The sequence below is a fragment of the Choloepus didactylus genome, chromosome 13, assembly GCF_015220235.1.
Source record: "Choloepus didactylus isolate mChoDid1 chromosome 13, mChoDid1.pri, whole genome shotgun sequence".
NCBI lineage: Eukaryota > Metazoa > Chordata > Mammalia > Pilosa > Megalonychidae > Choloepus > Choloepus didactylus.
Genome location: NC_051319.1, coordinates 19,217,075 through 19,231,919, shown reverse-complemented (window position 1 = coordinate 19,231,919; position 14,845 = coordinate 19,217,075). Strand labels below are relative to the sequence as shown.

General features: G+C 38.2%; 2 protein-coding genes across 2 annotated transcripts; one reads left to right on the top strand and one right to left on the bottom strand.

Annotated features, from left to right (window-relative positions):
* Positions 1-1,143: 1,143 nt before the first annotated feature.
* Positions 1,144-8,285, top strand: EFCAB9 (EF-hand calcium binding domain 9). Its single transcript, XM_037800749.1, has 5 exons — positions 1,144-1,193; positions 1,644-1,887; positions 5,805-5,953; positions 6,714-6,890; positions 7,578-8,285. Exons 2-5 carry the CDS (start codon positions 1,752-1,754, stop codon positions 7,740-7,742), a joined length of 627 nt encoding a protein of 208 aa, XP_037656677.1. The 5' UTR covers positions 1,144-1,193; positions 1,644-1,751; the 3' UTR covers positions 7,743-8,285.
* Positions 8,286-12,096: 3,811 nt separating this feature from the next.
* Positions 12,097-14,733, bottom strand: LOC119507582 (ubiquitin domain-containing protein 2). Its single transcript, XM_037800751.1, has one exon. The coding sequence runs from the start codon at positions 14,594-14,596 to the stop codon at positions 14,276-14,278; it is 321 nt and encodes a 106-aa protein (XP_037656679.1). The 5' UTR covers positions 14,597-14,733; the 3' UTR covers positions 12,097-14,275.
* Positions 14,734-14,845: the final 112 nt, after the last annotated feature.

Here is a 14,845-nt window from a genome sequence, read left to right as displayed (position 1 = left end):
ATCATACTTGACAAAATTGGTCTGTTTTAATTGATCTTTTCCTAAAACCAGTGTTTATTCTAGATGCAACTACTACTTTATAGGGAAAAGAGGAGACAGAGGAACATGCTAACATGTTGTGGATAAATTTTGCAAAAACCAGAATTCTCCCCTTTATATAACAATCTGGATTCTTCAACAGACAATTTGCAAGAAAGAGAGAGCAAGAAAGTGAGAACCTCAGGAGACTTAAGGGAGTCTAAATATAATGTATAGATCTGTTTTGGTTTCCGATTTGAACAATTTCATCTATAAAAAATTTAAGAAGCAATTAGGTTGTGAACTCTGTGAAAAATGTAAAATAAATATCTTATATTGTAGAATGTAGGGGACCTAGAGATAGACAGCAACTAGCGAAGGGGGAACGATAATCTCATAAGAACAGATAGACTGTTGAAGGTAATCTTAATGATATGGGAATACTCAGGAATGATTATGGTTTGTTAATTTTCTTGTGGTATGGTAGGAACATGTTGGAAGCAATGTAGTTATTTTAGGTGATTTGTTTTTCTTATTCCTTTGTTTTGTTTGAAATTTTTTTTTAATTTTTTTATAAATAAAGTTAAAAAAAAAGCTATAGGTAGGATAGATAGTATTTTTATTATTTTCCATACTATGATAACCATATTTTCTGATTAAAGTGATTAAAGTGATTACAAGCCCTGAGTGGATATGGAAAGTTGTAGAAAGTTTATAAAAGTGAATTCTGTCTATCATAGTCAAGGTTGACCAAAAATTTAATAAGCCTATTTATAATATTTTTTTTAAAAAAAGAGCTCTTGTGTCAAACCTTGTATTCATTCAAAACTAAAGTTTAGTTTGCTCTCTGTTAAAATAATGTGGATTGTTAGTCTGCTCTTAATGAAAAGTTATGAAAAGTTTCCTTAAAAAAAAAAAAAGAAGCAATTAGGTAAAGTTCAACAATGACTAGATATTTGAAGACACTAAGGAATGATTGCTTGTTTGTTTGTTTGTTTTAGGTGTGATAATGGTATGTGGTTATGTTTTTTAAAACATCACTCTTTTTGAAATCTATGTTCAAATATTTACAGATGAAATGTCGTATCTGGGATTTGCTTCAAATAATCTGGCAATAGTGGTAGTGGTGGATGAAACAAGATTGGCCCTAAATTGATCTTTGTTGAAGCTGAGTGGTGAGTACATGAAGACTTACACTAATTTTTCTACTTTGGGATATATTTGAAATTTTCCATTATACAAAGGTAAAATGTTCTAATTTACTGATTTGTGCTTTGATTTTTAAAAATCTCCTTTTTCTTTGGTTTTATTTTACTCTACTTTTTCTAGGTTATTTTAATACTTTTTTCATGTATCTTTCAATTTTCCTTGATTTCCAGTAGGTGAATTTAGGCTACCAGTGCTCCTCTGAGAACCACTTTGGCCATTAGTACAGGTTTTCATGTTTAGTACACACCCTTATTCATTTCTGAACAGTCTGTGATTTCAGTTTAGAGCTGGTTATTTTTTAGTGATAGAGGGATAATCAAGTTAACAAGAGATTGGACAATAAAAATCTATAGCCAGGCTATAGAATGAGGAGGAAGCAATGTTAATTATTATTATTATTTTTATTTTTAACCTAGGAAGACCTTCACTGCCAGTGATACTCAGATGCTCTATCCAACATTCTAGTTCCGAGGCAGAATTCTCTATTCTATTCCAAGTTGCGAGTCTTTGAGTTAAGTACCAAGATGAAACTCAGAGAAGGAACCTTTCTGTGGTACCTCTATCTGGACAAAACATACTGTTTATTGTCTGTGAGAAACGTGAAGGCTTTGGTGGACTATTTTCATCTTCTTGACGTGCACCGCAGGAACAGCTTGAATGGTCAGTACCTTCAGAAATGTTTCCAGAACCAGAAACCATTTAGTTAACAAATATTTATTTTGCCTTCTAGATGAAACACAGAGAGTAATTGCCAGCCGAGTGCTGAGACTGGCAGCAGTTCAGTCGGGAGGATAAAATTACAGGTTCTGGATCAAATGGCCTGGGTTTGAATCCTGAATAATTTCACCCATTATTCCTTGGTGGCTTCTCACCATATCTTAAGGTTTCATTTTCCTCATCTGGAAAATAAGTTTTCTAATAATAGCATTGATCTCATAGATATTTAAAAATGAGACGATGTATGGAAATAGCACAGAGCCTGGCATATCCTAAGGATGTAATAAATGTTCATTATTACAATTATTATTCCTGAGGGTTGAGTCCCACTCAGTCTTTAATCTTTAGGACCACTCAGCAAGTCTTTATTTCTCATCTGTCAAATGAGAGGTTTGAATCAGATGATTTGCAAGATCCCTTCTAATTCTTGGTACTGGTGAGTTACTGTTTTGGTTTGCTAATACTGCCATTAGGCAAAATGCCAGAAATGGATTGGCTTTTATAAAAAGGATTTATTAGGTTACAAATTTACAGTTCTACGGCCATAAAAGTGGCCAAACTAAGGCATCAACAAGAGGATACCTTCACTGAAGAAAGGCTGATGGTGTCCAGAACACCTCTGTCAGCTGGGAAGGTATGTGGCTGGCATCTGCTGGTCCTTTGCTCCTGGGTTGTGTTTCAGCTTGTCTCTCAGCTCCTGTGCATCCTTGCTTGTTTCTCCCAGAGCATTTCTCTCTGAGCATCTGGGGGTGTTCTCTTAGTTTCTCTTGGGCAAACTCTGGGCTAGCATCTCCAAATGTCTCCAAGCATCAGCTTCTGTGTTGGTCCTTAGCTTCTCTCCAAAATGTGTCTCTCAGCACTCTCTCAGCTGCTCTGAGCTCCTTTGGTCTGTAAACTCCGTTATAGGACTCCAGTGATTTAATTAAGACCCACCCTGAAAGGGCAGGATCCACAATTCCATGGAAATAATTTAATCAAAGTTTCCACTCTAATCAACAGACTAATCAGTCTGCCCTCACAGGATTGCATTAAAGAATATGGCTTTTATTGGGGACATAGTCGATTCAAACTGTCACAGTCACAAAAAATGTTGAAGGTCTAGATCCTTTTTGAGTTCACAGACTAATAGAAGACCAATTACAATACCTTAAAATGCTTTAGGTTATTCTATGAATTAATAATGGGTATAAATAAGGTATCCTAGTCATCCACTTTTCTTGACCTCAGAGCTATAAATCTCATTTGTGAATAAAGGGTTTTTGGTAAAGATTTTCAAGAGTGCATTCAATCTTAAAAAAAAGAAATTAAAAAGAGGATACCTTTTTCTCAGAAAGAAATGCCTCAGGTTTTTCTTTACATAGAGATTTACACTGAATCTCCCCAATAACCCTGTCCCACATATGACAATTGCAGGGAACCTGGCTGTAAATGGCAAAGCCAGCAATGAAGTATAGGGCTTCCTGACTCCAAAGCCCACGCTTAGTCTCACTAAACATTTGCTGAGAAGAGTTTGATCTCCCTAGTAACTTAATCACTCCCTTATGAGGCAATTACCTGAGACACAAAGTCATGCTCACATCTTCTGACCACCAAGGGATTGGAGAGTGACCTGCAAAAGTGAAGGTTCTGCCTTAAGGTTTGCCTTGCTAGGAGGTAGTGACTTAAGTAAGGCCTTGGGGATGTGAGTGGGCCAGAGCCAGCTGGTTAAAAAGCAGTATTTATTAAGTAGCTACTAGGTCCCACACTAAAACCTTTCTAGTGGTTGTAGCAATGCATAAACCACTTTGCATATGGCGTGTTGTTCCCAAGTGCCCATACCTGGTGGGGCATGGAGAAGGAACATCAAGAGATCATCAGAAGCCCCCAGGTCATGATGCTGTGAACAGTGGTTTACTGTGCTCTTAGCTGTCTTCAGCTGAGGCTCCAAATTCCACAGATTTATTTGAGATATGTATTGGAGCCACATCTTCTGCAAGAGATAGTTTCTATAATCAACGGGTAAGTGGAAATCACATATAGAAAAAAATTACACTTGATTATTGTGCTGGTTTTAATGTATCATGTCCCCCAGAAAAAGCCATATTCTTTGATGTAATCTTGTGGAGCAGACATATTAGTGGGGATTAAGTTGGAACATTTGGATTAGGTTGTTTGCATGGAAATGCGCCCCACCTAGCTGTAGGTGATAACTCTGATGAGATAATTTCCATGGAGGCGTGGCCCCACCCATTCAGGGTGGGCCTTGATCAGTGGAGCCATATAAATGAGCTGACGGGCAGAGGGAACTCAGTGCAGCTGTGAGTGACGTTTTGAAGAGGAGCTACAGCCAAGAGGGACACTTGGAAGAAAGCACAGGAGCTGCAGATGAGAGACAGTTTGAAGACGGCCGTTGAAAGCAGACTCTTCCTCTGGAGAAGCTAAGAGAGGACAAATGCCCCAAGAGCAACTGAGAGTGACATTTTTGAGGAACTGCAGCCTAGAGAGGAAAGTCCTGGGAGAAAGCCATTTTGGAACCAGAACTCTGGAGCAGACGCCAGCCATGTGCCTTCCCAGCTAACAGAGGTTTTCCAGGCACCGTTGGCCATCCTCCAGTGAAGGTATCCGATTGCTGATGTGTTACCTCGGACACTTTATGGCCTTAAGACTGTAACTTTGTAACCAAATAAACCTCCTTTATAAAAGCCGATCCGTTTCTGGTGTTTTTGCATTCTGGCAGCATTAGCAAACTAGAACAACTATCCCTTAAATTATACACGATTTTGTGTATATGTGTACAGTGGCATAGCAATGGATTAAAGATCAGCATGTTTGTTTCTTCCATCTTATACTCACAACCTACGACTGGTGAGTGGAATGTCAGGCAAAAACCTTACCTGACCTTTAAATTACAATATTATTTTCTTGGAATATATGTGACCGAATATGCATTCACTAACATGCAAAAGGTGTGGCTTCATGGCAGAAAGAAAACAGGCTGTGCAGACTGACATTTGAAACCCAACTCTGCCACTTACTACGTGAGGTCAATAGTGTGACCTCAAAAGTGTGGCCCACAGACCAGCAGTTTCTGCATCAGCCAGGACCTTGCAAGAAATGCAGTCTCATCCCATCCCATGCCAGATTTCCTGAATCAGAATCTGTATTTTTACCAGATCCTCAAGTGATCGGTGTGCCCATTATGGATCGAGAAGCACTGATACAAACTAGTTAATATCTGAGGCTTATTATCAAAGGGGTGTGATACCACTTTCACTGTAGGGTTGTTCAGTTCAAAGAGACACATTAAATTTCCTAACACGTAAGGTGTTCAATGATGTTAGTTCCCTTTCCCCAGAGCCAAATGCATTTACTTTATATAGGCATGAGAAACAATGATACTTCTATTATTTTTTATTTCTCTTTTAATTATCTCTTTCAAGGGAAAGGCCCACGTCAAATGTCAGCTTCTCCAAGAAAGTATCTAAGGTTGCCAGTGAGAATTCAGCTCTCCCTTCCATACACAAGGAGCACTTTGTACCTGTTTTGTATGTTAGCTCCTGCCAAGTATTAGTTATATATGCACATCAGTTTGCTCCACTGAGCGTGTGAGCTGGGGTTAAGAACCATGCCCTGTCCACTATCCCATCCTCCAAAGCCCCTGGCACAATGCTACTCAACATAGCTCAAGGGCAATTAAGGTTTGAGAAAGGTGTGAGTTCCTTGGACAAGTGGAAGTTAGGGTTGCGAAGCCAGAAACAAAAGTCATTCTTACTCCCAGGTCAATGAGCTATCAAAATCACTGCCCTTTACGTGCCTTCCCATTGTTCTGCATTTGTGGCATGTTCCAAAATAATCATCTCCTCACTTCTCCACCTTAACAGATGTGCTGTTCTTTCACTTCCTTCATCATGTGACTAACTTGAACCGGGCACAGATCATGGCTGTGTTCGACATGCTGGACTGGAATGCTATGGGCGAGATTGGCTTTGACCAGTTCTACATGTTGGTTTGCATACTGCTGGCACATGAGGCAAGTAACAAGTGAGGATCTAGAGTAGAGGAGGCAGAGCAGTGCTAAAGGTAGCACTGAATTTAAAAATGGGGGTGGGGGTGGGGGGGTGGTTGGAGAACGAATTTTGGTTCCCAAATGGTACATTCATAACCTGGAATTTTCAGCAGTTGTCTGCCCAGCCCATCTCCTGCTGCTGTCCTTGCCTCTCTCCAGCCCTCCCACACTGCTCTCCTTTCTAGAACGTAGATCTCACCCCGGCAAGCCCTTCCTTGCCTGATCTATTTGGTGATTCTGTAAGAGTAATCGCAAGTGCCTCTCTCCCTCAATGACCCCTTTTCTCAGAGGATTCTCTCAAGTGGGTGAATGACAGAGATGAGAAACACTCTTTCAGCTCCCACCATGCCATGTACACATTTCCAGTGGTCTATTTTCCTACTTCCCACTCCTTGAGGACAATGACCTTGTGTGGTCATTTTATCACTAGCGCCATGATGCTTCACAAGTAGATTTTCATTGAATGTAAGGAAATGCATTATAGTAGCTAGAGTTCTGTCTAGCAATAGAGTTACTTCAGGTGGCAGTAAATTCTCCTTGAATACAGATGCTAAAGTAGGACTTGATGCGTTAATTACAGAATCCTTTCCACCCTAAGCTTCTGTTCTTTTGCCTTTTAGCTCTCTAAGCAGTAGACCAGTCAACACACAAGTCTTGATTTAACAAGTTTAGGGAATGGAACCAACACCCCTGTTCCTTGTCTTACCTATTTCCCTCAAAACAGAACCATTTGGGACAGCAATTTATCTACCGCCATTCCCGGCCTGTCTTTGAGCTGCTTGATGTGGATGGGGACATGAAAATTAGCCTGGACAACTTCCAAAAGTACAGCTTTCTCTTCAATATTAAAAAACAGGAACTCAAAGAGCTCTACCATGTGTTCGATATGACAGGGGACCGGGTAAGTGCAGATCCCAAGAGTGTGACATGGCAGCTTCTTTGCCAAAAGCAGAGGGTGATAATCCTACTAAAATACAGTAGAGATGGGTGAGGAGGAGGGTGGGAAAACCTAGTCAAATAAGCATATCACATGGTGCTAAGGTCAGAAAAAAAAAAAAAAAATGAAGAGATACGTAGGTCCATGGAAGAGAGGATTGGACAACTAAGTGCTACATCATGTAATATGGGTTCCAAACTAGAAGTCTAGAGAAGGAAATATATTAACATGACAGTACTTGGCACTGGGGCAAGGTTTATAGATTTGAGTAAGTAGAAAGAAAGGAATTATATGGTGGGCACACATGAGCAGAATTCTGAGAGAAAACAGCTATGATAAAGATGGTGAATTCTATAATTTAAAGGGGAAGTCCAAATTGGGGAAATAAATGGGAGCTAAGGTTGAAAAAGATGGGACAATCACATTGTGAAGAATCTGGAGTTGACATAGAAGTGACCCTTGGTTTCCTTAGAATCTACAATACTTCTCTATTTCTGGGCACTAGACTACAATTAGATGACAATTATGTTCTAACTACTGAGCCTCTTTAAGTTTCCAACTTTTTAAGTGAGAAATGAGTACACTTTTACTGTCATCTGAAACAAAGTATCAAATCCTTCCTAAAATAATTTTTCTTTTTTATCCAACAAGTGTCTCAATTACAAGGAATTTAAACTGTTTACTATCTTCTCTATCAACAAATACCAAGAGAGACAGAAAGCCGAGAAAGAGAAAGAGGAGAGAGCTTTGCTCAAAAAGAGACTGTCACAAGTTCGTATGAGCCACAGAGTCTTCTTTAAAAACACCTCAGAGTAGAGATTAAATGATTAAATTGAAACTGTTAACATGTCTAAAAATAAAAATCTAGCACATCAATGCGGATATCTTTACAATGACTTTTACATATGAAGGATCCAAATTAAGTGTGCCTCAATCAGCAGTTTTTAATTTTAATAATCTATCAATCTCACACAGAACTCACAGTACTGTAATCTGAAGTAACTGCTTTCTTTTTGTTGACATGTTCCAATTCCATTGCAGCTTTTCAGATTAACTATGTTCATTAGGTTCCTGTGAATCCAAGTTAATTACCAACACTTACTGGAGGTAAGCAGCTGAAAAAGGTGAAGCTTTCCTGATATTTGTCACTAGTGGTATAATATTCTCAAAATCCTCTCTATTCTCCCAATTTTTAGGCTGAGACCATCTGGAGGCAAGAAACTTTAGACTGGCCGTTGGTGAAATGCCTCCAACCATAACGGAAACTGAATATTAAGGATTTGGGGGCTGTTTGTCTTAGAAACTGAATTATTCTGATAAACTAGGTGTTTAAGCAACCATACCTAATCTATTAGGGTAAAAAAATTATCGCATGCCTGTGTATCATTTTAAAAATAATTAATTCTTTAAATAATTTTATTTTGGCATAGGAATTGTGACTCCTCTTTACCTGACTGTTGTGATGTTTTTCAGCACTGGCTGTGGGACAGGCCGGTGCTTTGGATGCATGACTTTATCCTTATAACCCTGGGAATTAGGTGTTATTATCCTCAAATTACAGATGAGGAAATTGGGGCCTAGGGAGATTAAGAGCTCCCCAACAATGTATGGCTCACTGGTGGTAGAGTCAGGATTCAAATTCGATGTCATTTAGATACCTATCCTAATCAGCATATTTTGTAAGTTTCAAACTGGCATTTCACTGCATGATGCTGATGACCACCTCTCTTTCTACCATAGGTTTCTGAGGAACAAGTTTGGGAGTGAAAGAAATATACCTCATGCACTATAAACCAAGTATTTCTTAGGGGTACATTAGGTAATATAACTGGTATTAAGGCATTCAACGAGTTCCAGAGTACCTAATATCATCAAAAATCAAATTTGGTTACTTTGTTAATGTGCAAACAAGAATACTACTTATCTAAGACTGTCGTTCATATTAAGTCAAACTTGTAGTAATAGAAATCGTTATTATGAACCCCTCTCCTACTCTGAGAGACATGTGATTCTGAACACACTTATGAGCATGAGTAATGTGTTTAGCAGCCAAAACGCTCTTCCCCAGAGTAGTACTACAAAAAAATGCATGGAGGCAATCTCTTTTGCAACTGCCTATAATGAATCACATACTGGTTCAATTTTTATTTAATAATAAAATTGTTTTTCTCTTAAAAAAAAAAACACAACTGGAATTGGGGTGGGGTGGAAAGAACCCATGTCACTGGATCTCTTTGATCTCTGGGTTCTATATGGGGGATAGTTGTGTCTGTCTCATGGAATTGTGAAGACTAAAAGATGGAAAGCGTCTGTCACTTAAAACAGTGTTCTTCCCTTAATCTGATTTGGTGAAGAGTTTGCAATTATGCTCTGAGAAGAAATTCACCTTTGCCAAACAAGTATGGGCACAACCATCCCTACACAGAGTATTGCACTGAGACACTAGTATTATCTAACTGGAAAAGAGCAGCTAGAGACTGAATGTAGTTCCAAGGTACCTCCACTAAGCTCATCTCAGTGCGGTTGTCTGTCTCTTTTGTAAGCTCAGATGGGTTTCACTACTGATAGCTTTAGGATCTAGGTATGGTTCTGGGAAGAGAAACTATGACAAGATTTTCCCAAAACAGGGGATTCCAAAAATTATTTATCTCTTGAGATAAAGGGAAATCATGATGTGTTTTTTTTCAGACTTGATTGCTAAAGCAAAGATGATACTATACTCTTCTTTATTGTGTTAGAACGGCAGTGGGGGGTGGTGGAAGGGGGATCGCCAAACATAATAAGCATAATAGTTATTAATTTTCACTAAATTAATTTTAAATCACATTTAATGACTGAAGTTTCAGGAATTAGAAGGTAGTGTGTTTCCCTTCCCTCTTTGTGTCCACCTCCAACTTTCAGATAGTATGATTTAGTATTTTTGCTTGGAGAAAAGAAAAAAAGAAGAGTGCAGCAGATAACATCCTTTGCTATTGCCAATCTCTTATGATTTCCTTTGGGGCCTCTTGTGACCCCATTAGCCTCTGATCCCTCTGGCTCTCCAGGGGCTGCTCAAGTGTCACCATGCCCATGTCAGCTGGTGTCGGCCTGGTTGCCTTGGCGTTTTCTAGTCTTTGTCTTTGGCTTGAGGCTTAACGTAATGATAGTAATGAGAGCTAAAGACTGGTGGAAGAGAAATTATTTCACTTTACTTACTTAGCTCCTCCCAAATGCTTTCCTCCTTGTAACTTACACAGTTTGCAGAGGTACTTGTCTGTGGCCCTGGGCTGGAACTGTAGCATTAGTCAAGCCTGCCATTCATCTAAAACCCTACAAGTGCCTGCTCCTCTCTACCCAGTGCTTAGGCACCTTGAACAAATACAGTCCTTGTTGACCAAGAAATTCTGTGTAATTATGACATAGAAATAATACAGAGTCTTACTACCATCCAAAAAGTTACCTAAATGTACATGGTCTAAACTGTACACTTAAAAGCATAATCAAGTGGATTAACTCATTGTAGAAATAATGAAACTTAAATTGAAGGATCTACATGTATACCTACAAGTATACATTTTAACAGCTATCTGGAAAAAAGTCTGGGCTGCTACCTTACTCCTTGTACCAAAATAAATTCCAGGTTACAATGAAGCCATAAAAGAAATACTAGAAACATGAGATTTTATAAAATAATCTCAGAGTGGAAAAGACCTTTTGAATTTATGATTTGAAACAATTAGAATAAGCAAGTTTATAGAGTCAGGATCCAGAACGAATACAGGTTACCAGGGGATGGGGTGGGGACAGGGAACGAGAAGGTAAGGCTTAAAATTTACAGAGTTCCTATCTGGAATGCTGGAAATGTTTTGGTAATGGATGGTGGTGAAAGTAGCACAACATTGTGAACAAAATTAACAGCACTGAAATATATATCTGAATGTAATTAAAAGGGGAAATGTTAGATTGTGTGTATGGTAACAATAAAAATAAAAAAACCTTTGGAATTAACATCACACAGTGAACACTAAGTTATACCTTAAAAAAAAAACAAACCACACAATCAAAAAAAAAAGGTCTTTAATACAAAATATGTTAAACTTCACTCAGAAGAAAAATATAAAAATAAAATCACAGGATAAAGTTTTTCACCTATCAGATTGTCAAAGGTCAAAAAGTTGGTGAGGTTATAGAGAAATAAGCACAGTTATAATGCTATAGTATGAGTATAAATCGGTAAAATCTTTTTGGAGGGCAATTCAGCACCTACTCTAAAAAGGCACCTCTCTTTGACCTAACAATTCTCTAAGAATGCCTTCTATATATGTACAGAGACACAAAGATGATATCTATATAAAAGGACATACACTGCAGCATGGTTCATAGTAGCAAAAGACTGGAAACAACCTTACTGACCAGAATTAAGGATCTAAAATAACTGGTTTTGGGATACTACTGTAGCTGTAAGAGGAATGAAACAGTTCTAGATCTACTTACATGGACCAATATCCAAGACTCACCATGTGAGAGAAAACCCAAGGGTACAGAATAGTATATTTATTTTTGGAAAAAAGGGGGAGGACTGGGTGTGTATACTCACACACTCACATATGCCAGAGCAGTGGCTCTCTAAGAGTGAACCTGGGACCAGCAGCAGCAGCAGCACCAGGGAACTTGCCCCATCCAGTCCTAATGAATATCAGAAACTCTGGTGGGGGGGAGCTCAGCAAACTATGTTTCAATAAGCCTTCCAGGTGATTCTGATGCATCTCAAGCTTGAGAACCACTGTGATATATCTTTAAGAATACCCAGAAAACTGGGTAACAGTGAGGAGAAACTGGAGATGAGGGACAGGCGTGGAGGGGAGATTCTTTTCAGTTCGGTATGTTGGGGCTTTTTTTTTTTTTTTTAATCAAGCACACGTATCACCAATTTTGAATAAAATTTAAAAAGTTAACAAAACAAAACCTTCCACTCTGATCCAAAACGGATAACAAATGAACTCAGTGCTTCTGAGAAAAGAGAAAAAAACAACCACCTATTTTAGACCAAGATTTAAATACAGAAGATGCAGCTTATCTATGAAAGACTATGTGCAGCTTGGCATAGCAGAGCCTAATTCTGGTGATAATGAACTTATTTATTGAGCCAAGGTTTTAAGAGGAGGAAATCTTTCACACTTTTCATTAGAATGAGGCAGATTACCATTATATAGAGAGTAACAACAGTTAAGAACCCAGAATAAAGACAAAGACAAAGAGAAAAATTGAACTTTTTTTTTTTTTTAAAAAGCACAAAAATTCTACATACTAAAATTATACACATCAAGTATTGGTCCAATCTTATATATCAATCTATTTACAATTAAACAGCACCATGGTTTTCTCACCTAGGTTAGTTAAACATGCCCAGAGAATTGTTATTCAAAGTATATGTTCCTTTAAAATAAAATAAAATTCTTAAGAGAGCTCAAACCATCAACAAACTACAGACTATTGATGACATCACTAAATTTACTTAAGAAAAATAGGTTTGAACACCTTCTTCCCCCAGCTGACACACTTTGAGAAATGTTGCTGTTTGATGTGGCACGCAAATGAACAAAGAAATATTTTGATGACAGGGTTATTATACTGAAATAACCTCATATATCTCCATCTCCAAATATAAAAATTCTCCTTTGGAATTAATGCTGCTGTCTTCTCTTAAATTCAGATTCTATCACCAGCAAATCTAAGTCAGATACCGCCACAATCTTAAAAACGATTGCATAAAAAAAGGTAGTTAAAGCTCTTAGAAACAAGATATGTTACAGTTATAGATACGATATCCAATCAGACTATAGGAAATTTAATACCATTTTAAACACGACATTTAAACTAATTAGCAGTTTCATTTGCCATCAAAATTAATGATGTTTTGCATCCAAATACGTGTGGTAGTTTGCTATTTCCCAACTGGGAACATAAGTGCTTTCTTGCCTCTACTCTTCCATCTCATGCACTGTCAGGGGTGCAAAGATCATGTGCTAGCCCCCTGCTCACTTAAGGAACCAACTTCTATAATCTCCAAATTAAATACAATCCTTGGCAGCTTTACTACAGTCATAGTACAGAAGAATTACGTTATTTCCTAGGGCTTTTCAGTCCCCTAACTAATTTGCAGATAGTTCTTAATTTACCTCTGTTAGGAAAAATGAGGGAGGAGGACTGTCATCTACCACAAGTGGAGGTAACAGTGAACTGGAAAGCACTAAGGCATAAAGCAATGTTTCATCATTTGGTCTCACTGCTGATGTTTAAGTGACATTAGTAAACCTTTCACACTTGTAAATTATGAGTTGAAATGTTCTCTAAGAGACCAAAATCAGGCACGATTCTCCCAGGCACACATAGAATGGGTTTTCCTTATACCCTTTCTGCAAATTGGGAAAGAAGAGATAAATAGTATATTATTTCTGCAGTGGGAATAGCTATACTAGATTCACTGTATTCCCTGGCCCAGGACCTAAGCATTTGGGGGCGGAGTTAGTTATGAAAACTTCCAAGCACAGTAGGAAGATCAATGAAGATATTATATAGTAGTGACCTTCTAACCCTGGATATGAAAACAGCTTCTTTATATAGACATTTCAGAATACCTATGCAGCAAGAGGAAAAGAGATGCTTCAACTGAGTATCAGCTGACAGTCAAAGATCTGACTGCACTGACTAAATTATTGCCTAGTGCTCCAGAAGGGTGCCTGCCACCAACGTGATGGAAGGCACCAACATTTAGTGTGAATAAGGAGCTCAACCTATAGGGGTGGGGAAAGCAATAGTGAAAAATAATTTGCCAGTCTCTACTCCTTTATGGCTAAATATTAATTGGGCAAATAATAAAAATCAGAACAGAAGCAAACTTTAAATACTGCTCTTTCAGTTTTCGTAAAAAAAAAAAAAAGCTTAAGTTTTTTAACTTTCATCGATGATTTCTGGAAATTGAGTAATTTGACTTGTTAAAAAAAATTCTATATTCAAAAGGTGCTAGGTGCTGTTCTCCATGGACACAATGTTCCATTTACAGGTCCAAATCATTTAATTACAGCTATCATATAATTGTTGGGTGTTTTAAAATAAACGATTATCTATTTCTTAACTGCCTCTCAGATTAGAAATTGTAATTACATGAGTCTCAAAGGCTGGCTCTTTGTGTTTTATTAATTATTTTTGTTGGTCTCCATCACAGATGGAATTTTCCACTGGTCATTCCTCAGAACTAAATTCATTCATAGGGAATTCAGAGCAGTGAAAATAAATTTCACACCATAGAGTAGGAAACAACAATAATAAAAAGGAGCAGGAGGGGTCTGGGACCAGCCAATAGGATCAGTTCAGTTCTCAACTGGTGTTGGGTTTTGCAAAGGTTGGCTCACTATAACCTGTACAACATAGTCCTTTGGGATCTTCAGTTCTTCCAATTTCATTTTGTCGGTGAGAGGCCTGCCGGAAAAGAACCAACGCTGACTACTCGGTTCCACTCCTTCTGCTGCGTGTAAGCGCCTCTTCATGTGGTATACTGTGTCTGTACTGCGGACCACAAGTTTGAGGTCTTTCCCTGTGGAAAGGCGCAAACGGAGCTGACATTCATATCCAGAATTGGGTGGTGGCTCAGGAATATCCAGAGTCTCTATGTCACTTTTTTCTTCTATCATGTTGATTGGTGGTGCCAAGCAATAGACTGGAAGCTGATATCTGTTTCCCAGTTCATCATAGCACTCTGTAAGTGCACCTTCAGAAAGAAAAGATATGAGTAACAGTTAAATCTAAACGAAGACATTGTTGATACCCTGCAAAATTCTTAAGCACCTCTTGCTAGCATATCACTGTAGAAAAAAATACATAAAACTGAGTAATGCCAACCAATGATGGTCATCAAGGCCCGAGCCCAATTATCTGAGTGT

Bases quoted from the DNA above. Each gene is read 5' to 3' on its own strand.
- EFCAB9 (XM_037800749.1), top strand. From the start codon at position 1,752: ATGAAACTCAGAGAAGGAACCTTTCTGTGGTACCTCTATCTGGACAAA. The intron at 1,888-5,804 runs GTCAGTACCTTC...CCACCTTAACAG, and splicing joins CCGCAGGAACAGCTTGAATG to ATGTGCTGTTCTTTCACTTC. The intron at 6,891-7,577 runs GTAAGTGCAGAT...TTATCCAACAAG, and splicing joins TCGATATGACAGGGGACCGG to TGTCTCAATTACAAGGAATT.
- LOC119507582 (XM_037800751.1), bottom strand. From the start codon at position 14,596: ATGATAGAAGAAAAAAGTGACATAGAGACTCTGGATATTCCTGAGCCA.